General features: G+C 48.7%; 1 protein-coding gene across 1 annotated transcript in view; it reads left to right on the top strand.

The window, feature by feature from the left end:
• TMEM266 (transmembrane protein 266) overlaps window positions 1–22,689 on the top strand; it is a 260,119-nt gene that overhangs the window by 59,865 nt on the left and 177,565 nt on the right. Inside the window, exon 3 of the mRNA XM_006126238.4 lies at window positions 2,073–2,261. Within this exon, the coding sequence (XP_006126300.2) occupies window positions 2,073–2,261 (189 nt within the window). The remainder of the gene's footprint in view (window positions 1–2,072; window positions 2,262–22,689) is intronic.

The raw sequence follows: 22,689 nt of genomic DNA on the forward strand, positions 1-22,689 counted from the left end.
GCAGACCAGGGAGACGGGGAACAAAGCCTCTGAGGACGCCAGCAGCGGGACAGCTGCGGGGCGTCTGGGCTGTCCCGCTGCCGGCTTCCCCCGAGGCTTTGCAAAGCCGCGGGGGGGCTTGGGCAGTGAGGCAGCCCAGGCACGCCTGGGCTGCTCTGCTGCCGGCTTCCCCAAGGCTTTGCAAAGCCGGAGGGGGGCTCGGGCAGCCCAGGCGCGCCTGGGCTGCCCCGCTGCCCGAGCCCCTCCGCGGCTTTGCTCCGCGTCTTCCTGGTCTGCAGACCAGGGAGACACGGAGAAAGCCCTGGAGTACACGGGCGGCAGGACCGAGAGGTCCCGCAGTCCGTGTCCTCCGGGGCGAGTCCCGTTCGTAACTGTGGATCCGACATAAGTCGGATCCGCGTAAGTCGGGGACTGCCTGTATATTTTATGTGCATTAAAAGGCTTCATCATGCAGTCTGAATCAGATTTTTCCCTTTTGTGCCCGTGAGGATCTTATTAACCTCAGTAAGAGCAACTTTTCATGGATGAGGCTAGGTTTTGGCCCCATATAACATTTCTACATGTGTATTATCAAAAATCTCTCTATATTTATATATATTAGGGTTTGTCTATCTGTGAGTCCATGTGTTTGGGAACATCTCCTGAGTGGTAAGAGCTAGGGCCACCAAATTTGGAATGCAGCTTCCTCTTCTCCTGATTTAAAGCAAGGTCAAGGTTTGGTTGTGCCAGGAATACAGGAAGCCCCAGGAAAGGGACAGTTTTCCATAACATGCAGAAGAAAGGGCTGCTGTTCAGGGGAATGTGGTATGAGAGTGGCCACTGGAAGCAATGAGTCTGCAGGGAAGAGCTATATTGCAGAGAAACCATTGGGAGCAGCCATACCACCAAGTGTGTGGCCAGCAGGCTGGGGCTCTGCCATCTTGCCTGCCAACACACTGGTAAGTAGCTCCTCTGACCCAAACCTTTTTCCCTCTCTCAGCCCTTGGCCACAGCACCAGATGGAGGAGAGAATGGGTCCCTGGCTGCCGGGGGCTTGCCCTGGGTAGGGAGGGAACAGGCCCTGGGCAGACTGGCAGGGTGGCCTGGGGGAAAGGAATATATATATTTTAGAAGCAAAATGCAGGACTATGTAGCACTTTAAAGACTAACAAGATGGTTTATTAGATGATGAGCTTTCATGGGCCAGACCCGCTTCCTCAGATCAAATAGTGGAAGAAAATAGTCACAACCATATATACCAAAGGATACAATTAAAAAAATGAACACATATGAAAAGGACAAATCACATTTCAGAACAGAAGGGGGATGCAGGGGAGACGGACGGAAGGTCCGTGAGTTAATGATATGGGGAAGAGTAGATGTCTGTGAGCTAATGGTATTAGAGGTGATAATTGGGGAAGCTATCTTTGTAATGGGTAAGGTAGTTGGTGTCTTTGTTCAATCCCCCCCGGAGAGTGTTGAATTTTAGCATGAATGACAGTTCAGAGGATTCCCTTTCAAGTGCAGATGTAAAAGGGCTTTGTATTTCAGAGTGCATCTGTCTTTGTGTCTTTCTGTGAATCTATTTGTTCAAGAACTCCTCCTAAACAGTAAGAGCTAGGTCACCAAATTTGTAGCTCCCTCTTCTGATTTAAAGCAAGGTCAGGGTTTGGTTGTGCTAGGACCATGGGACAGTTTTCCATAACATGCATAGGGAAGGGCTGCTGTTAGGAGCAATGTGATATGAGACTGTCCACTGGGGACAGCCATACCACCAAGGGAGTATCCATCTGGGCTGGAGCTCCGCTATCTTGCCTGCCAGCACACTGGTAAGTAGCCCCCTACCCCAAACCATTTTCCTCCCTCCTTGCCCTTGGCTGCAGTGCCGAGGGATAGAGAACAGGCCCTGGGCCCCAGTCTCCTGTTCTGCCCCTTCCCCTCCCCCCCCCCCACATCCTCAAGGCCCTCCCTGGAAGGATCTGGGCAAAGCTGGTTAAGTCTGCTAGTTAAAGTAAATATTAGTCCTGCTACAAGTGAAAGTTTCCTATTCCTTACTGCTTATTTTTTCCATTTGTTTATTTATAATTTTTTAGGTCTACAATAGAAGGTAGAGTTTCAGATGTTGAGATCATTTCACAACAAGTAGAAGAGGAGACCAAAAGCTTAGCTCCTGTACAACTTGTTAACTTCACTTATCGAGATTTACCCCTTGCTGCACTTGATCTATCTGTGGCAGGGTCCCAACTCTTGTCAAATTTGGATGAGGACTACCAAAGAGAAGGGTAAGTGCAAAGGACATAATTTTGCTTACAAATATATCATAAAAGATTTTCAGGGTTTACAGAAGGGAAAGCCACAAGATGGAGGAGCCCAGGCAATTGCACTTGTATCGATTGTAAAAGCATCTTTTTCTACTGTAACTATTTAGTTGTTTTCAGTTGACTGAAGAATTCTTCCATTGACCTAGCTATCACCTCTCAGGAAGGTGGATTACTTGCTGCAGTGGTAGAACCTCGCCCATCTGCATATTTAACCCCTCTCCTGTCAGTGTCTACACTGAAGTGCCATAGAGGCACTAGAATTCTATAGCATTTCAAGGGTAAACAAGCCCTAAAATGAATCTTTTGCCCTGGCTTTTGGATCTTCCCTATAAAAAGAAAACAACAAAAAAATACAGAAAAGCTTAGGTCCTTTGTGACAGATGCCTCAGAGTGTGCCACAATGAGATGTAAGGGCCACTGACAACAGTCAGCATGTTTGTGTGTACATTTCCTGACTTGTTGATTATGAATATGCAACACAACTTCCTAAGCCTCTTATAGATTATTTCTGTTTCTAAAATAATTACTTGCTCTGCATAGTTTGTAATACTAGTCAGATTATATATGCACAATAATGTTGTGGGACCCACAGAGTTAAAGCACTCAAGGAAAAACCGTGGCAGTGGAACCACAGAGGTTGCTGGACAAGAGAGTCCTGGAGGTAGGGAGTCCAGTAGCAGAGCAGGGACCAGGAGTGGAGTCAGGCCAGCAGCTGGGATCAGAGCCCTGCCAGTGGCCTGGAGCAAAGCCTGGCCAAGGGCTAGGAACCTGGCAACCAGGAGTGGAGTCCAATGGGGCCCAAGAACTAGGAACCTGGCAGGAGAGAGCCCAGCTGGAAACAGAGCCTGGTGGCCAGAACTAGCAGCCAAGAGTGGGGGGCAACAACCAGGAGGAAGATCAGGGGATCAGCAACCCCCCAGAAGTGGAGTCTGGAGGCTGGCAGCAGAGGGCCTGGCATTGACCTCCTCTAGTGCAGCAAATTCCCTGGTTTGTGACTGTTCAGAGTTTGGTTGTGCCAGACCAGGCAGGTACAACCTGTACTTCTAATTCAAGCAAGTAGTCTTCAAGCTGCCCTAGTATTTGTTCTTAGAGTAAAGTGAAAAAATATTCTTTCTTATGTTAAGCATTAAATTCTAGAACTTAGGACAGTCTTAGGCAGGGTGGGCAATAATTTATAATGGGGGGCACTCTAAGAATTTGGAAAGTGGTCAAGGGCCACACTCTTCCATATTAATGGAGGAGGTGTGGGGTCTGGGATGGAAGTTGGATGCAGAAGGGATTGGGATTCAGGAGTGGGTGTGGGTATGGGGGGAGTTTGGGTGAAGGAGGCAGTTGTGAGCTGGGGGAGGGGACTAGGATGCAGGAGGTGGCAGATGGTTTGTATTATATGGAGTAGGGGGCAAAAGGTTGGGGTGCCAGAGGTAGACTCTGGCTGGGAGACTTACATACTTGGCTCCCAGTCAGCAGCCTTCTCAAGCAGACCACCCGCCTCCCCCTGCCGCCCTGCCCCTATACAGACTGGAGGGGCCGTGTGGTTTCTGAACAGCTACAAGAATAAAGTGAGGGTGCTTCACCAGCTGCCTGTTATGCTGGTGGTGGGGGCAGTGTATGAAGCCTCTCGTCCCTCCCACAGGCTCACAGTTGTTCAAATAGAGACCACAATGGCCACTTTTCTCAGCAGAGTGAAGGGGTCGGGCAGGAAGTCTGCCTGAGGCTCCCTGCTGCATCTGCAGGCTGGATCTGGCAGCTTGGCAAGCCGGATCTGGCCTGTGGGGGGTATCTTACTGAGACTTGGTCTTAGGCCAGAGAAGTAATATCCTCTGTATTGTTAGCCAGAAACCTATTGATCTAAAGCTTCAACTAGCTTTCAGGCCCGTCCCCAAACCCGCTTCTGACATTGGGAGCTATTAGACCTTCACCAAGGTCTAGGATAAGACAGTTGAGGTACATTAACAGGGTTTATTAAACAGTTTCAAACAAAGTATAACTCTGAAGTAGAATAAAACAGAACTCCACTACATGGAATAGAACAAAGGTAGGTTGACTGCAACTCAAAGTAAGTAATAGGTAAGGACCCAGGTAATCCAGAGAAATGCCTTAGGGACTGTACCATCTCTTGCAGCTGTGGGACCCTCACAGCAGCGCCTTGACTCCAGACTCGGTCTCAGATGTCTGGAACCGCAGGATTAGAACAGCTGCATCCTCCTTTGGCTAGATCTGCTTAGCCTAACAAACCCTTTTTTCCCTGCGCTGTCGTGGGTATAAGTGAGTCCTGACCAGAGAGGAGTGACAGATAGATGTTCATTCCTTGCAAGCGAGTATATAACCTCACACAACCCTAAACCTACAATGCGTGATACTGGCATACCCATCTGCAGGGCTCGCCAAACCGCAGCTAGCCCTGCTCGCCAGCTGTGCTGTCCGGCGATCTGCGTATGCGCAGATCGCCCAAACCCAGCTCTTCCAGGTTGTAATCTACTCACCACGGGCAAGTAGATTACGTAGTTTGTCGAGCCCTGCCCATCTGAATGACTCCTGACTCTGCCACTCAGATGGGCAGCTTCAAGCAGTGCCCAAGGCAGCCCTTAAATAACCTGCTGGTGCAGGGCAGATTATGATCACGTGTCTGCTGTTACTGGGCAAACTTAGGTCCCCTGACACTGGGTTTCCTGCCAAAACATAGAAAAGGGTGGGAAAAGAAGGGAGAAGAAGGGTGGCCAAAATGAAGTCCTAGTTGTTGTTTGTACTTACAACATGGTGCCTATGCCCAAAATGGTGTCTCAGAGGCCTTGTCTACATTGGCACCCTTTTCCGGAAAAGGGATGCTAATGAGACCAGTCAGAATTGCAAATGCCGCGGGCGATTAAAATATCCCCCGTGGCATTTGCATGAACATGGCTGCCGCTTTTTTCCGGCTCGGGGTTTGCCAGAGAAAAGCGCCAGTCTAGACGGGATCTTTCGGAAAATAAAGCCTTTTCCGGAAGATCCCTTATTCCTGAATTTAAGAGGAATAAGGGATCTTTCAGAAAAGGCTTTATTTTCCAAAAGATCCCGTCTAGACTGGCGCTTTTCTCTGGCAAAGCCCAGAGGCAGAAAAAAGCAGCAGCCATGTTCATGCAAATACCGCGGGGGATATTTAAATCCCCTGCGGCATTTGCAATTCCGACTGGTCTCACTAGCATCCCTTTTCCGGAAAAGGGTGCCAATGTAGACACAGCCAGAGAATTTAACCCTACAGTATTAAGTTTACTAGGCGGGTCACATGGCCACCTAAACTCACCAAAATTTAACATATTGGTCATCTAGTCTTTAGCCAATCCTATTTTTTGTCAGAAGGCTTCTCCATATTGCAGAAGGCTTCTCCATATGATAGAGCCCCAGTGAACATGGATATAATGTCTGCACTTAAAAGATAAACCTGTTCCCTATGTAGAGGGAACACCGCATTGAATATCCCGTAACAGATCCATGGACCTTAGCACAATGAAGAATAGTAATATTTGTATCCGCCACATATCGGATAATAATATACGTGTACAGAGAGTGAGAGCAAAATAACTAAAAGGTTGTAGTCAACCTTCAGTATTACTGTGATGTTCTCATTAAGGTTGTTGGGAGTTGTGCATGATATTGGAAGAGAAATCATCGAAATAGAAATGTTATTGTAAGTGAAAGTGTTAACCATAAATCTAGTTAGTGTTTTAAAATTAGTTAAAAGTAGCTTCCTGTAGCACTCCTAATTTTATGTTGATATTTTCTATTTTATAAAAATGTTGTCTCTTCTATTGGCCTGTAAAAGACCCCCACAACTTATGGGAAATTGATGGGAAGGAGTGAAACTTAGACAGAAAATTATTAAATGCATAAATAAACAAATACATTGAAAAAATCTTAGATAATTTTTTTGTAATTGCATAAATAGATTAAAAGCTCAACTAGAAGTATGAATGTTTTGGGTTTTGTCTTTTGTTCTTGGCATGTTGGGGAGAAGGACAGGTTCTTTAATTTGTTCAAGTAATGTACAGTGTCCCTAAATACGAAAAAATTATTGTGGTCCATATCTTGTACTGATTATGTGTTTTATCTGGAGGGTATACCTCTGATTTTTTTTTTAAACTATTTGTTGCTTCAGTGCTCAGCCACATTTAAAATGTACTCACATTTGCTTAGGTAAAGAGTAAAATAAACTGAGGAAAATGTATAAAGAAAGAGTAATGGGAAGCAGGATAAGAGGAGGAAGCAGAAAAGATTAAGCAGCACAGTAGGAGCTTTGTGGACAGAAAAAATGGTCAAAGACTTGCCAAAAATATTAGTAAGTTAAATATGTGAAAATAGTAAACCTTTATGCTTTTAATTTTTGAATCACTTTAAGAACATTAATTAATGCATTAAACCTTCCCGTGAGAAAGTGATAGAATCATCACTGTCTGCATTTTACAAATGGGGAAACTGAGGCACAGAACTTAAACTCAAACTTTTAAAAAAGACAATTGATTTTTTTGTTGCCATAATTTTTTAGTGAGTTTGGGTCCTTTCCTTCAGTGGGAGCATAATCGTGAACCTGTAGTATGAATTTCAAAGATGCTGAGCATCTGCAACTCATTGAATTGAATGTCAATACTTCCCCTGACTTAAATGGTGCAGGATCAACCTTAGGTATGTTAAGATCGTCACTAGTCTAAGGCAAAACAGCAAGACCTTGTATTTAAAATAAGTCTTCTGTAAACAAAGCTCTGTGGATAATTTGTTTAAAACTTTCCTGTATATCGCTTAATGATTTTTTTTTCAGTGTTCTTGACACACTTCCCCAGACATGAACTCTAGAATTAAAGCTAGGTTACATTTTTGTGCAGGTTCACTCCTCTTCTCAAGATGAAATGTCAGTGCGTATTTATGTAGATGTGATTAAGGATTCTTGCACCTGGATCTCTTGGCCTTTGGATATTTTCAAAATTGCTTCTCTTTCTGATTCATCAAAATTCTTTTCAACATAGCTTGTTTTATTCCATAGTGACCTGATTCCACTGTTTGCAGATGACCTACAGTAGAATCACTTTATTTAAAGATGATTAATAAAGACAAGAGTAGGGATGTGGACGTCTAGTCAACTATCTGATAAGCAAATGGTTATTGGATAGTCGACACACGTTAGTTGACTAGTTGCTTCCTCCCTGCCCCCGCTGCTTCTATCAGAAAGAAACAGCAAAGGGTGGGAAGCGGACGGAGGTAATGTTTCAAAGCGGCAGCGCCACGTGGAGCCTGGGGTCAGCTGAGGACTCCCCTGCTGAACCTGGGCTCCATGCAGTGCTGCCGCTTTGAAATGCCCTGGGGAGCATGGGGTCATTGGGGAGTGCTTGAGTCCCCCCACTGGCCCTGTGTTCCCCACAGCACTTTCACCTTTAAAGTGCAGCAACAGCCCGAAAACTATTGCTATATTTCAAAGGAGGAGGTGCTTTTATCAGCTAATCAAATAGTTGATGCAAATTGTATCAGCTATTCAATTAGCCAATTAATCTGAATTTAACATCCCTAGTCAAGAGAGGAAATACTGCTTCAGTGAAATCTGGGAGCTTCACCATTGATTTCATTAGGGGCCATGATTTCACCAGTACTGTTATGACAAAATGCTACAACTCTGACACAAAGTGGTATAATCTGTAGTTGTGTGAAACAGGTCCCTCAGGTTTCTCTTCTCTTGCATTAATTACTCTCCTGCGGTTCTTCACATTTTTTGTATATTTTGTTCTCTGTCTTATGGTGGACCATGTAAGGCTGGAGTCTCCAGCCTCAAATCTGCCGCCCAAACAGTTCCACAATCCAGCCCGTACACTGGTCTTGGCACGTTAGTCCCTGAGGCCCTGATGGTGGTATGTCTATATCCTTTCTGCAAGTCCTGCCCCTGCTCCACCCCCACCCTGCCTCCTCCATCACACCCCTTCCCTGATGCGGCCTCAAGAAATAGGGTGGAGCATGGTGTGGGATAGCAGCAGGGGTTGGGCTCTCCCTCACTGCAGGAACTGTGGGGAAATGAAGTGACACAGCAGCCTCTGCTCTGATTCACCACCATCTTCCAAGCCAGCCCAGTTGCTCATCTTCACCATGGCCTCAGGAAGAGGAGTTCCCGAGCTCCAGGGTGAGTCCAGGGTGGCTGTGCTGAATTGTCCTATGAATGGGAAGGCTCTGCACACACTTTCCCTGGGCCACAGTGACTGCCAGCAGCAGCATGAAGGTGGCAGCTGGAAACTGCTCTATCCCCACCACACTACTGGTGATGGCGGCAGCAGCAGCCATCAGGGGTTTTTTAAATCACCTGGGCCAGCAGGCAGAGTGTGCAGGCCAGCATGCAGGGCCAGGAGAATGCATGGAGACTCCCTCCCTGTGAGCCCTGCCAAAAGGAATAAGGGATCTTTCGGAAAAGGCTTTATTTTCCGAAAGATCCGCGTCTAGACTGGCACTTTTTTCTGGCAAAGCTCCAAGATGGAAAAAAGCGGCAGCCATTTTTATGCAAATGAAGTGGGGGGGATTTAAATCCCTGCTTCATTTGCATTTGCGATGTGTCTAATTTGCATCCCTTTTACGGAAAAGGGATGCAGTCTAGACACAGCCATGGAGTTTTACTGTACTTTGAACATGTCTATGCTTTTAGATATCTGTTAGCTATTTCTGCTTTTCAATAAAGAGGTGATGTTTAGAGGTAAAAGAATGTTTTCTTTTTCCAAAATATAAAATTGCATACTGAATATATCTACATAGCATTCTTCTTCTTTTTCTCTCTTTTTTTTTTTTTTTTTTAAATAGAATCTGTAAAGCTTTTGGGTAAGTTTGTAACATACAGAAAACAGCTCATTAGTCAGAATATCACAGGTATTTTTTAATTGAAAAAAATAACTGAACCCTAATTCTACACGGGCTCTAGAACATGCATAACTTTGAATGTATGTGTTAACGTATGTAAATATTAAGTATGTACACAAATCTTTACAAGAGCAAAGCTACAGTAGTGATATTTCATGGATGATTTTGCATAGCAGCTATGCAGTGCTACATGTCACTGTGATGCTTCAATCCAAACTACTTCTATTACCACCATAGAATGTTGTGGCATTTTTTTCTTCCATTATTCTTAATGTTGCTTTGCTTTTCATTGGTTTTCTTGGCAGTATTCTTATTCTAAATGTATTTTTCATCTTTGCTCCTGTTGTTTTATAGCATAAATAAACATGTTTTACATTGTGGCTTAATAATAAGAGATCTCATTTCTTCTTATTATTTTATTTGTAAAACACCAAGAATGTGCTCCTGAACACATTTTTAATCTGGCTTTGCATCAGATGTTGCTAGATTCTTCTTCATTTCTGGTTCTTTCCAAATCTTTGAATTATTATTTTGATTTCTGCCTAGTATTTTAGGCATTTGCTGCAAGACTTAGAGATCATTAATTAAAATAGGTTTAAGTTTCTGCCTTTCTTCCTTGGTTCACCGTTTGATACTGAACTTTTATTGTCCTACATTGCTCATGCAGGACCCTGGTTCATGATGAATAACCCAGTACCAACGAGAGAGATGAGGTGAAAACTTTCTTAAGGCTGAACTTAAGTATCAAGTTGTGATCCAGCACTCTCTCTATTTAGAAAAGTGATGTTTGGTTGCTTTATTGGATTTTTTTAAACATATGTAACTGCTGGACATGGACTGTAGCCAGAAAGATGAACAGCGAAATGTACTGAAGGAGACTATAATGATGATTTGTTCTCTTGTGCAGTGCTATATCACTGTTACACTTTGTACTTTGGTCCAAATCTTTGTACCTGCATTGCAGCAGAAAATGTTTGTCCTCTTTTCCACTTTGAGCATTCAGCACTCTAAATCTGCGTGATAACCAGCTCTTTATAGTTGAATATATTGTTACACTGTCTAGTCAGTATGTTACAAACATGTTCCATGGGTTAGAAATGTTGTCTTGATTCTTTTCTGAAACAGATCATTCAAAATCTTCCTCTGAAAGGTCTTACCTCTAGTAGATTGTTTCTGTAAGTGCCACGGTGCACAGGACTCTTTCAGCCTGATCTACATTAGCCTTTCTCCCTACTATTTCCCACTAATACTCCCACTAGTACAGCTAAATCAACACAGATAATGCAGCAATTGCATGCACTTAATCAAAATGCCATGTAGATCTGCTATAAGTAGCTAGTAGATACACTAATGAAGCTGCAGTGTTGGTAGTGTAATGGTGGGAATTTCAGGGAAAAGGCCAGTGTAATTGTATCTTGAATGGTGGGTAATGTGCACAGTATGGTACAAGCTCAAAAGCAAGTGCAGTTGGTGTTTCACCTGCCAGGCCCTACATAGTTCTACTTTTGGTAAGTTTCAATTGAGCTGTCAGGAAAGAGGGGATGCAAATCCCCTCAGTTTCAAAACTTATTAAGAGAGAATTCATAAAGTTGTTTTTAGCTAAGCCTCTAAGGAGCAGTCCAGTTGTAAGGCTGTACAGGTCTCCCAGAGTTCCTCAGATCTTCTAGGTGCTACTTGTGAGCTCCTGCCAAACTCTACTATCTGGGTTCCCTCAGCCCCATATAGGCTGCTACCCATACTTGCAATATTTGTAACATTTCCTTGTCCTGGATCTGCCTTCTGTTGGCTAGGTGCTAATCTGCATTTATATCCATCCTTAGATATAACCTGTTGCCCAGTCATAGCCTGCAAATCATATTGAGGGAGGTGAAGGCTTATTAATTGGCCAAAAAGGCTGGTTATTACACCATGCTTATTTGGTTGGTGGGTGGTTTTTTTATTGCCATAGAAATGTGATAATTTTCCTTCCAGTTTTGTTCAGTGTTGAACAAAGCCTGTGTATTGCATTGAATAATGCTAGTAATAGATTGGCTGTGAACAAAGCCATGTTGAAGGTGTCTTTTTAAAATATTCCTGATAATTCCTATCAATATATATTTCAAATGCCCCATAATAAAACTGTGCACTTGCGTATTGACTTCCATTAAAAGATTCCAGTATGCTTTACCATTAATTCGTTTTACCTCATATGGGTGTTGTGAGGCTAAGTGTTAAAAATAAATTCACATTTAAAATAAAATGTTAGGAAAACAGTCCCATCTTCACTCATACGTCCAATCCAAAATTCGAAGTTCTATTTACCCTCTTGTTTTGGATTTCAGAGTTTGTGATGCCTTCAGTTTTTGTGTTGGAAACCCAGGCTTCCTGTGTATGTGTTTAGTGGGCAGAGCAGATGACTTGCTGTGTGAGTTTTGGGCAAAGAGCTGAACCTCTCTGCCAAATAGCTATTTCGAATTAAGTGCTGTGTAGACACTTAATTGGAAATAGGGGGCCTCCAGCCCTTCCCAGGGAGCCCTGATGGCCACTCTGGGCACAACCAGAAAAACTTGTCTGCTCCCCCCTCCCCCAGCCCCGGAGCCCTTAAAGGGACAGATTCTGGCCACAGTGCCTGTGCTAGTTGCAGGCCTGCCAGCACCCAGCCAGCAGACTGTGCACCTGGCACAGCATGAGCCAGCAACCCACTGCCACCCAGCCCTCCACTGCTCCCCAGGACCAGGCTGGCAGCTCCCAGGAGCCTGTCAGGGGCCGCAAAAGGCCTGCCTGGTCTAGTGCGGAGATCGTGGACCTCATTGAGGTTTGGGGGGAGGCCTCCAATGCCCATGATCTCTGCACTAGGTGCAGGAATGCGGCCGTCTACAGCCACATGGCTGCCAGCCTGGCCACCAGAGGCCACATGCGCAGCCAGGAGCAGATGCGGACTAAAATTAAAGAGCTGAGGCAGGTCTATGCCAGAGGCTCCCAACCAGGGGCTGACCCAGACACCTGCCCGCATTATGAGGCCCTGGACCACATCCTGGGGGGTCGGATGGTCCATGCCCCCTTGGTGGTCATTGACCCCGGGGCAGAGGGCCCTGCCCCTGACATAGGGGAAGAGGGGGAAGAGGAAGAGAATGACAGCCAGGAGCCTGCAGGGAGCATGCCCTGCATCCAGGACCCCCGAGCCGTTCCAGAGAGCCCGTCAGCAGTCTCATCCGAGGCTGTGGAGGCTTCCCCACGTGAGTGCCATCATGGTCCCCTTCTGTGGGGCGGGGGAGGGAGGGAGGAGCCCAGAGACCGTGCACGTGGGCCTTGCTGACGACGGAGCAGGCGGCAACCTGTGCATCTGCCGTTCCAGTCGGGACATGTGGCCCCAGCTGGGTGCCATGCAGGGACCCTGGCCTGTTCCCCACATGCGTCTACGCGTGAAGGCACATGACAAGCTCCTGACCCTAGGGAGAGACACTGCACACTGCCCTCCCTCCAGACGCCCCCTCTACACAGAGGCAGGGCACATCTCTCCCTCCTCCCCCCGCACACCACACTATAGGCAGCACAAGGGCTGGGGTGCAGTCCTGGGCCAGCTCACACTCCCGGGGATAGCAGGACATGATGGTGCAGAGACCTGCCGTCCTACCTTGCAGAGGGGGCTGGGTTTCACCCACTGTGTCCCCAGTGAGAATTGACCACTTGTTTTGTTTCACCACAGTGGGGCACCCCACCCCACCTTGAACATCCACCCGCATCCGGGCCAGCAGGTGCACCCACAACCAGGAGGGGTACCAGCAGCAGCACCTGGGGTTACTGGAAAGGCATTCACATCCAGGAGCGCTGGGTGCAAGAACACCGGCAGCTGCGGTGGGAGAGCTTGCGGGAGCTGCGGGAGCAGGGCCGTGCCCTCTGCGAGCACCTGCAGACCCTTGTGCAATGGCTACTGCCTTCTGCTGCTCCAGTCCCTGCGACCGTCCCAGCTATCGCTCCTCCTCCCACCTCCGCTCCCCCTCCCGCTTCTTTCACCCCCCCATCCTTCCTGCCCCACCCTGAGTACCTACTCCCCTCCAGGGAAGCCGAGGCCGCCCTCGTTCCCCTCCCCAGTTATGTTAAATAAAGAGAGTTTTTCATGGCAACACGGGTGTTTTTTTATTGTACATCAGAAAGGGGGGTTAGGGAGGGGAAAGCGGAAGGAGGTAGGGGTGGAATGTAAGGTACAAGGCCCCAGTGGGGCAAGCCAAGGGGACTTCAGTCCTCCTCTGCCTGGAAGCTCTCTTGCAGGGCTTCTCGGATGTGGAGAGCCCCCCGAAGGGCCTCCCAGATGGCAGCCGTGCGGGCCTGTGCATACTGGCCAGCCAGGCGGTCAGCCTCTGCCATCCAGCCTGGCAGGAAATCCTCCCCCTTCAACTCACATAAATTGTGGAGCACACAGCAGGCTGCCACCACGTGCAGAATATTGTGCTTGGAGAGGTCATGGCAGGTGAGGAGGCATCTAAATCGGGCCTTCAGCCAGCTGAAGGCCCTCTCGACCACAATGCGGGCCCTGCTGAGCCTGGCATTGAAGGCCTGCTGGGAGGGGTTCAGGTGTCCCATGTAGGGCTTCATCAGCAGGGCTGTAGGGGGTAGGCCACATCCTCCACCAGGCACACTGGCATGTCCACGTCCCCGACCCTGATATGGTGGTTGGGGAAGAAAGTCCTGGCATGCAGCCTCTGTCACACGGAGGAGTTGCGGTACACCTGCATGTCATGTGCCTTGCCGGACCAGCCCACATTGATGTCCATGAACTGGCCCCAGTGGTCAGACACGGCCTGCAGAATCACAGAGAAGTACCCCTTGCGGTTGATGTACAGGGAGGCCTGGTGTTCCGGGACATGGATGGGGATGTGCGTCCCATTGATTGTCCCCCTCCCCCTCCGCAATTGAGGAAGCCCAGGGCGCCGAACCCCTGGATGACCGCGTCCAGTCGGTGAGGTGGACGACTGCGGAGTAGCACCCTGTTGATGGCCTTGACCACCTGCAGAGAGAGACACAAAACTGAGGGTCACTGGGGTGCCTGGGTGGCTGGGAGTGTTTGTTCCCTGCCACTGCCCTGTGCCCCACTCCCAGAAGCAACCCCCGCTGCAATCCTGGCCACCGCGGGCGGTCTGCAGCATGCCTGGAACAGACTGAACCCTCCCGGGAAGGGCACTTACACCGCCTTCCCCCCGTTTTTCCTGGGGCATCCCATCTCCTCCTTGCAGCCCCCACCTCCTGGTCCAGTGGCCAGTGACTGCTGTACCTGCATGAGCACCGCTCCGACGGTGGATCTCCCCACGCCGAACTGGTTGCCAATGGATCAGTAGCTATCCGGCATGGAGAGCTTCCAGAGAGCAATGGCCACCTGCTTGTGGAGGGGAATGGCAGGCCTCAGGCGTGTGTCCCGTCGCTGCAGAGCAGGGGTGAGCCACTCACAGAGCTCCAGGAAGGTGTCCTTCATCCTGAAGTTCTGGGTCCACTGTTGGTCTCCCCAGTGCTCCAGGACGATGCGGTCCCACCAGTCGCTGCTGGGGTCCAAACGCCAGATGCGTTGGGGCACGCTGGGGTCCGGGCGCTGCTGTTGCTCCTCCACGGCCCCCAGGGCGGGCAGGGGAAGGGCCAGGGGGCTGGCCTGCAGCAGATGGTGCCAGGCATCCTCCAGCAATTGCTGCCAGGCTTGCAGTAAAACATTCAAAATGAGCACCAGAGTGCCCAGGGGCAACTCTGGCTCCATGGGGCCGAGTGCTGTGGTGTCCCAAATGAGAGCAAATCAGGCAGAGAGGAAAACGCTTTGCTGTCCCTCGGTGAGGTAGGCAAGCAAGCAGGAAAGCTGAGAACCGGCTGTCCAGGGGGGTCCCTTTAAGCACTAGCCTCAGATAGCAGCCACATGAAGCAACTACAGACCTGATGCTCTGCTGGAACTAGTTTCAGCTGCCCTTAAATGTGATCCAGTGTCTAATCAGTGTGTCTAGATGAATTATTTCAAATTAGCTTAATTCGAATTAACTATTTCGAATTAACAGGGCTTGATAAATGGCGGTGAAAGCTGCTCGCCAGCCCTGCATTGCTCATGTGCAAGAGCCGCATTGCGCATGCGTGCCCCGCCGGTAAACGGGGCGCACGGCTGAAATCTACTTGCTACGGGCAAGTAGATTCTATAGTTTGTCGAGTCCTGCGAATTAAGTTAATTCGAAATAGCGCTGTAGTGTAGACATACGCTGAACTATATAAAATCTTAAGCATTCTAAAGCTTTGCAGTTCACCTTTAAGAACAGTGTTTTCCGAACTATAATCTGATACTTTCATTCACAACGTTTGTACAGTATGAAATCATAGAATCATAGAACCATAGAGCTGGAAAAGACCTGAGAAGGTCATCAAGTCCAGCCCCCTGCTCTAGGCAGGACCAATCCCAACTAAATCAACCCGCCCAGGGCTTTGTCATGCCGAGACTTAAACACCTTTAGGGATGGAGACTCCACTACTTCCCCAGGTAACCCATTCCAGTGCTTTACTACCCTCCTAGGCTGTGTCTAGACTGGCAAGTTTTTCCGCAAAATCATCAGTGCTTTTGCGGAAATACTATGCTGCTCCCGTTCGGGCAAAAGTCTTTTTCCGAAAAACTTTTGCGCAAAAGGGCCAGTGTAGACAGCAGAGATTTGTTTTCCACAAAAAAGCCCCAGTTGTGAAAATGGCAATCGGTGCTTTTTTGCGGAAAAGCGCGTCGAGATTGGCCACGGATGCTTTTCCTGCCAATCTAGACGCACTTTTCCGAAAATGCTTTTAACGGAAAACTTTTCCGTTAAAAGCATTTCTGGAAAATCATGCCAGTGTAGACGTAGCCCTAGTGAAATAGGTTTTCCTAATATCCAACCTGGACATTTCCTACCACAACTTGAGACCATTGCTGCTTGTTCTGCCATCTGTCACTACTGAGAACAGCCTTTCTCCATCTCCTTTGGAACCTCCCTTCAGGAGGTTGAAGGCTGCTATCAAATCCCCCCTCACTCTTCGCTTCTGCAGACTAAACAGACCCAACTCCCTCAGCCTCTCCTCATAGGTCATATGCTCCAGCCCCCTAATCATTTTTATTATGCTATGGGTGTAGGCAGAGCTAAAGATGGGAGATTTCTTTTTCATGCACTATCAGTTCTTTAAGTACATGTTGAATCTCTTTAGTCCAGTAGAACATCTCTGTGGTCTGGCATGATTTTAGTTAGCTGGATATCCACATATCAAGGGCGTGGACAAGTTTCCCACAGTCTCCTAGTTTGTTTACAGCCACTAGTCCAGCATGGCCGTGCTGAATTCTCCTATGAATGGAAAGGCTCTGCACACACTTTCCCTAGGCCACAGTGACTGCCAGCAGCAGCATAAAGGTGGCAGCTGAAAACTGCTCTATCCCTACCACACTACTAGTGATGGCAGCAGCAGCTCTTAGGGTATATCTACATTAGCCCTCTAGTTCGAACTAGGGATGCTAATGTAGGCATTTGAAATTGCAAATCAAGCCCGGGATTTGCATCTTCTCCGCTGGTCGCCATTTTTGAAATTTACAAGCCTGGACTAACTGCCCATGTTTCCACGTAGCAGGGAAATGGGCGTTCGAAATAAAGCCCTAAATCAAACTACCTGTTGTTTCTCCTGCAATGAGGTTTAACAGGTAGTTCGATTTAGGGGCTTTATTTTGAACACCTGTTTCCCTGCCGTGTGTAGACACGGGCAGTTAGTCCGGGCTTGTAAATTTCAAAAATAGCGACTGGCGGGGAACATGCAAATCAAGCGCGGGATATTTAAATCCTGGACTTGATTTGCAATTTCGAATGCCTACATTAGCCTCCCTACTTTGAACTAGGGGGCTAGTGTAGACATACCCTTAGTTTTCTGTGCTGTTATTTAGCTCTAATTTACCCCTAAATGTCTCCTAAGCTTCCTGTAAGCAGTGAAAGTGTTGGTAATGCTGTTAGACAACATTGACTTCTTCTTCGGGTAGTCCCCGTGGGTGCTCCACTTCTGGTGTCGGGCTGGTCCCGGCGCCGCAAATCGGAGCTTTAACAGAGCTGTGTGTGTGTGTGTGTGTGTGTGTGTGTGTGTGGTCGGGCAGCGCGCGTGCACTCCCGTTTCGCGCCTTTCATCTACCGCGCGCTGCCCGGCTCCCGCCAGTTCTTCTCATCCGCCTTGGGTCGCAGACGGAGCTTCCCTACTCTCTCCTCAAAATTTCCCCCTTCTTCCCTTCGGCTGTTTGCCGTGGGGAAGCCCCATAACTTTTACTGTTTAAATATATACTGCGTCTAGCCCCGTTGGCAGACGCGGTTTAAAAAAAAAAAAAAAGAGAAGAAGAAGAGAAAAAAGGAAGGAAATAAAGTTTAAACAGAAAGAAAGTAACACGGAGTAACCGGGGACGCATACAAGCGGCTGCTCTTAGCAGGCGGTAACACTCAGTCCCCACAACTCAAAATGCCGGGCTCCCCCGGCTTCAAGAAATGTGAAGGCTGTGCTGAACCAATGCCGGTGTCAGATGGACACTCGGCTTGCATTCACTGCCTTGGGGAGACTCACATCCCCCAAAAGTGCTCCCACTGTGCCAGCCTGACGACTAGAGCCCGCAAGGAGCGGGAACGTCGTTTAAAGGAGATCCTGTTTGATAAGGCTCTCATGCCTTCCACTGCCTCAGGATCCTCTGCCTCTGACCCCACGACTGATAAGCGGAAGGCTCCTTCTGAGGCTTTGCCCTCATCAAAAAAGAGGAAAGCCTCTCCTGCTCACTCCCTGCCAGCTGCTCCGCAGTCGCGGGTAAGCGCAGGTGACAAGCCGGGCACTTCTCGTTCGAGGGTAACCCGCGCTCCATCAGTCAATAAGCCGGCCGGCACTTCAGAGTCTCGTCAGCCCACTGCTCGGGATCCTCACCCGGCACCGGGGCTTCTTAAAGAGACAGACGCAGCGGCACCAGTTGTATCAGCGGTGCCGGCTGCTGAAGGGCTTTTAACCACGGCCCCCCACAGGGAGCTGTCCTCAGCACCGGCAGGGGATCAGCGTGCTCATACTCAGATGCCTGCTTCACAGCCCTTAACCCTTCACTCTCCAGGCTCTACTCAGCCAGCAGCATCAACACAAAAATCAAATGCCCAGGGAATCTCCCAGTGTGCCTCGCCAAGGTCTCACCACGAGTCATCCCCTCACCGCTGTGCATCTACGCACCACGCAAGAGACCATGGGCATTATTACCACCGCAGTCTCTCATCTCGTCACTACTATGATAGAGAGCGTAGCTGTTCACACCAGAGATATTCGAGATCTCCTTCTCCGGTGAGACGCTCACGATCACCAACTCATTCACCTAGAAGTACATATTACGCCAGGTATGACAGCACTAGATCTTCTGGACGCTTCTCCCCTGCAAGGTCTGGCCGGCACTATTCTCATCGTTATAGACCGGACTATCTTGAATCATCTCATCGCAGTCACTCTCGGTCTCATCGCAGGTCTCCATGTTCCTGTAGATCAGTTAGTCCACGCTCTGGGCGCTCGGAGATCTCCAAACGTTCTCTGCTACGACGTCCCGTATCTTCTCGTTCCCCCACGCATTGTTCTCAAATGTCGGACCTAGAGGAAGGACAACTCTCAGAAGGTGAGCAGGATATGTCCCCAAATGCCAGTTCACCACAGCCCTCTAGGGATGAATCACTGTCTATGGGCGAGAAGTCTCCACCGGATGATCTTAAGGAATTCCAAGACCTGTTTAAACGTGTAGCGCAATCTCAGGAAGTGCAGCTCACTGAGTCTCAAGCTAAACAGCATAAGCTGTTTAAGAATCTGCACCCTAAACAACAGAGAAAGATTGCACTCCCGGTAGATGAAGCCATCTTAGAAGTGGCACAGGATATCTGGCAGACGCCAACATCGATACCGCCAACTAATAAGAAAATTGATAAGAAGTATTTTGTTTCATCCAAAGGACTGGATTTTCTTTTCAATCACCCTCAGCCGAATTCCCTGATAGTGGATGCGGTTCGTCACAAGAACAAAATGCCCCAATTCAAGAATTCCCTACCGGATAGGGAGACAAAGAAATTGGACCACTTTGGTCGGAAAGTTTACTCCTCCTCAACCTTGTTACTGCGGGTTGCCAATTATGCTGCTCTGTTATCGAACCATAACTTTGATAATTACTCTAAGTTACCGGAACTCATGCACCACCTCCCTGACAGTAAGAAGTCTCTCCTTAGATCGGTTGTCCAGGAAGGTTTCACCGCATGTAGAACAGCCCTTCAGATAGCCGCGGACATTGCTGACACAGCCGCGCGAGCAATGGCAACAGGCATTGCGATGAGGAGAGCTTCCTGGCTACTGTCAGCGGGAGCCCCTAAGGAGTTGAATTCCAAAGTGGAAGATTTACCCTTTGATTGTCAGAAGTTGTTTGCCTCTACTACCGATGAGATCCTCCATTCTGGCAAGGACTCTCGTATGACCCTTCGTTCTCTGGGGATGTACACGTCACCTTTTAAACGCAGACGATTCTACCCTTTCCAGAGGAGATATGATTATTTCCCCTATAAGCAACAGCAGCAGCAGCAACAGCAGCGTGGATCTGACCAGTCTAGATTCAGACAGCGCCCTCAGCGCAAACGTCAGCAACAGAACCGCTCTGCTGCTCGACCTTCCCAGAAGCAGCAGGTTTGACTCCCGTGCAGAGGACGCGAACATGTCTCCAACGGTCACCACTCGGAAGCCTGCGATCACCACCACCACTCTATTCCACCACCGCCTCAGGCCATTCCTTCATCAATGGGCCACCATTACCTCGGACCGATGGGTCCTAGAGGTCATATCGTCGGGCCTGACAATCCCGTTCGCATCAATCCCTCCGACCACTCCTCCCACCCCATCCCTTCTCAGGGACCCGTCTCATGGGGCCGCTCTTCGAGAAGAGGTTCTTCACCTACTCGAGATCGGAGCCATAGAGAGAGTACCCGACGAATTCCGAGGCAAAGGGTTCTACTCCAGGTATTTCCTGGTTCCCAAAAAGTCCGGAGGGTGGAGACCGATCCTGGATCTGAGGGGTCTGAACCGTTTTATTTGAAAGCAGCGCTTCAAAATGACCACCCTGGCCAAGATCATGCCAGCACTAAACAGAGGAGATTGGTTCGCAGTCCTGGATTTGCAAGACGCATATTTCCATGTAACGATTCACATAGCCCACAGGCGTTTTCTCAGATTCGTAGTGGGCGACGATCATTTTCAGTACAGGGTTCTGCCTTTCGGCCTCATTTCGGCCCCAAGGGTGTTCTCCAAGACACTAGCGGTAGTGGCTGCCCATCTTCGAAGGATAGTAGTCGTTATCTTCCCCTACCTCGACGATTGCCTCATCAAGGCGCGCACCCAGTTAGAGGCTCACCACATGGTAGTCGCAACTCAGGAGTTGTTCGACTCCCTCGGCCTTATCGTGAACACTCAAAAATCGCGCCCACTACCTACGCAGATTTTAACCTTCATAGGAGCGCGTCTCGACTCCCAGTCGGAAAGAGTCCACCTTCCACTCGAGCGTTTTCAAGTAATGCAAGATCTGATAAAAACAGTTTTGCACGCTCCAATGCTCCCGGTACGCGTATGTCTCCAGCTTCTGGGACATATGGCTTCCACGACAATCATAGTGCGCCATTCAAGACTGCACCTCAGGTGTCTGCAGCATTGGCTAAGCACGGTTTACAAGCCTACCGACCACAGCATTTGCAAGACTGTAGTACTTCCAGTACATGTCAAGGACTCCCTAGTATGGTGGACGAATCACAACAACATGTTGTCAGGAGTTCCCTTCCATGCACCACAACCGTCATGAGAGATAACCACAGACGCTTCTCTCATCGGCTGGGGTGCCCACATGGGCACAAACACAGTTCAGGGTCGTTGGTCCACTACGGAGATGATGCTCCATATCAATCTTCTCGAGCTTCGAGCCGTGTTTCATGCCTGCAAACACTTCAAGGTATACATAAAAGGTACTGTCACCAGAATTCTCACGGACAATGTAGTCGCAATGTACTACGTAAACAGACAGGGGGGTGCCCGATCCCGCTCACTTTGTGCGGAGGCGATCCGTCTCTGGAAATGGTGCATTCGAAACAACATCTCTATAGTTGCGTCATACTTACCGGGTGTGAACAATACCACAGCCGATGCACTGAGCAGGTATTTCCCCCAGGACCACGAGTGGGTGATCCGCACAGATGTCCTCTTAACTCTCTTCCATCAGTGGGGGTTTCCGACGATAGATCTCTTTGCAACACGTGCCAACGCAAAATGCAGAACTTACTGTTCCAGAGCGGGAGTGGGACCTCACTCGCTGGGAGACGCATTCCTCCTTCACTGGGGCACATCACTCTTGTATGCATTCCCCCCTGTTGTACTCATTCCCAGAGTACTCGAGAAGGTTGTGATGGACAGGGCACGAGTGATACTTATAGCCCCAGCATGGCCCAGGCAGCCATGGTACTCAACCCTTCGGCAGCTCTCTGTACGAGCACCGCGCCGACTGCCTTGCCTACCAGATTTGCTGACACAACAGAGAGGCTCACTGCGTCACCCGAAGCTGGACACTCTGCACCTCACTGCATGGATGGTACATGGTTCAGCGAGTCCGAGAATCTTTGTTCGGACCAAGTGAAGCGTGTTCTCCTGCACAGCAGGAGAGATTCGACCAGGAAAACCTACCTGTCAAAGTGGTCCAGATTTGTACGATGGTGTGCTCCTAAACTCCTGGATCCCTTGCTTTCGCCGATGCATGTCTTATTGGACTATGTCCTTCAGCTGCAGGCAACCGGACTAGCCATTTCATCACTTAAGGTCCACATAGCGGCAATAGCTGCTTTTCACTACCCCGTTGAAGGCAAGTCGGTTTTTTCTCACCCCATGATGGCTAGATTTCTCAGAGGATTGGCTAACCTCAACCCACCACGGAGACCTCCGCCACCTGTATGGAGTCTTGACCTGGTTCTCGATGTCCTCACTGGGCCACCATTTGAACCGCTGGCCACGGTACCGCTACCGATGCTTACAATGAAGGTACTTTTTCTTCTGGCTATAACATCAGCACGCAGGGTGAGCGAGTTATCCGCACTAATGTCAACACCTCCCTATACAGTCTTCAACCCGGAATCAGTGATACTGAGGTCTCATCCAGCCTTTCTACCTAAAGTCTGTACGGAATTTCACATAAACGAACCAATTGTTTTGCCATGTTTCTACCCAAAACTGCACGCATCTCAGCGAGATGCTCTCCTGCATACGCTCGATGTCCGCAGAGCCCTGGCTTTCTATATAGACAGAACCCGTACTTTACGTAAGACGGACCGCCTCTTTATTTCAACATCGGGCTCTTCTAAGGGCAAGTCCTTATCCGCCCAGCGCATTTCCAAGCTGGTTGTCTCTTGTATCACGACGTGCTATACTATCCGTAAGAAGTCTCTCACCTCGCAACCTAGAGCTCACTCAACACGAGCAGTCGCTGCGTCTACAGCTTTCGTGAAAGGTGTCCCTCTTCGTGACATCTGCC

This window comes from Pelodiscus sinensis, chromosome 14 (genome assembly GCF_049634645.1).
Source record: "Pelodiscus sinensis isolate JC-2024 chromosome 14, ASM4963464v1, whole genome shotgun sequence".
NCBI classification, from domain to species: domain Eukaryota; kingdom Metazoa; phylum Chordata; order Testudines; family Trionychidae; genus Pelodiscus; species Pelodiscus sinensis.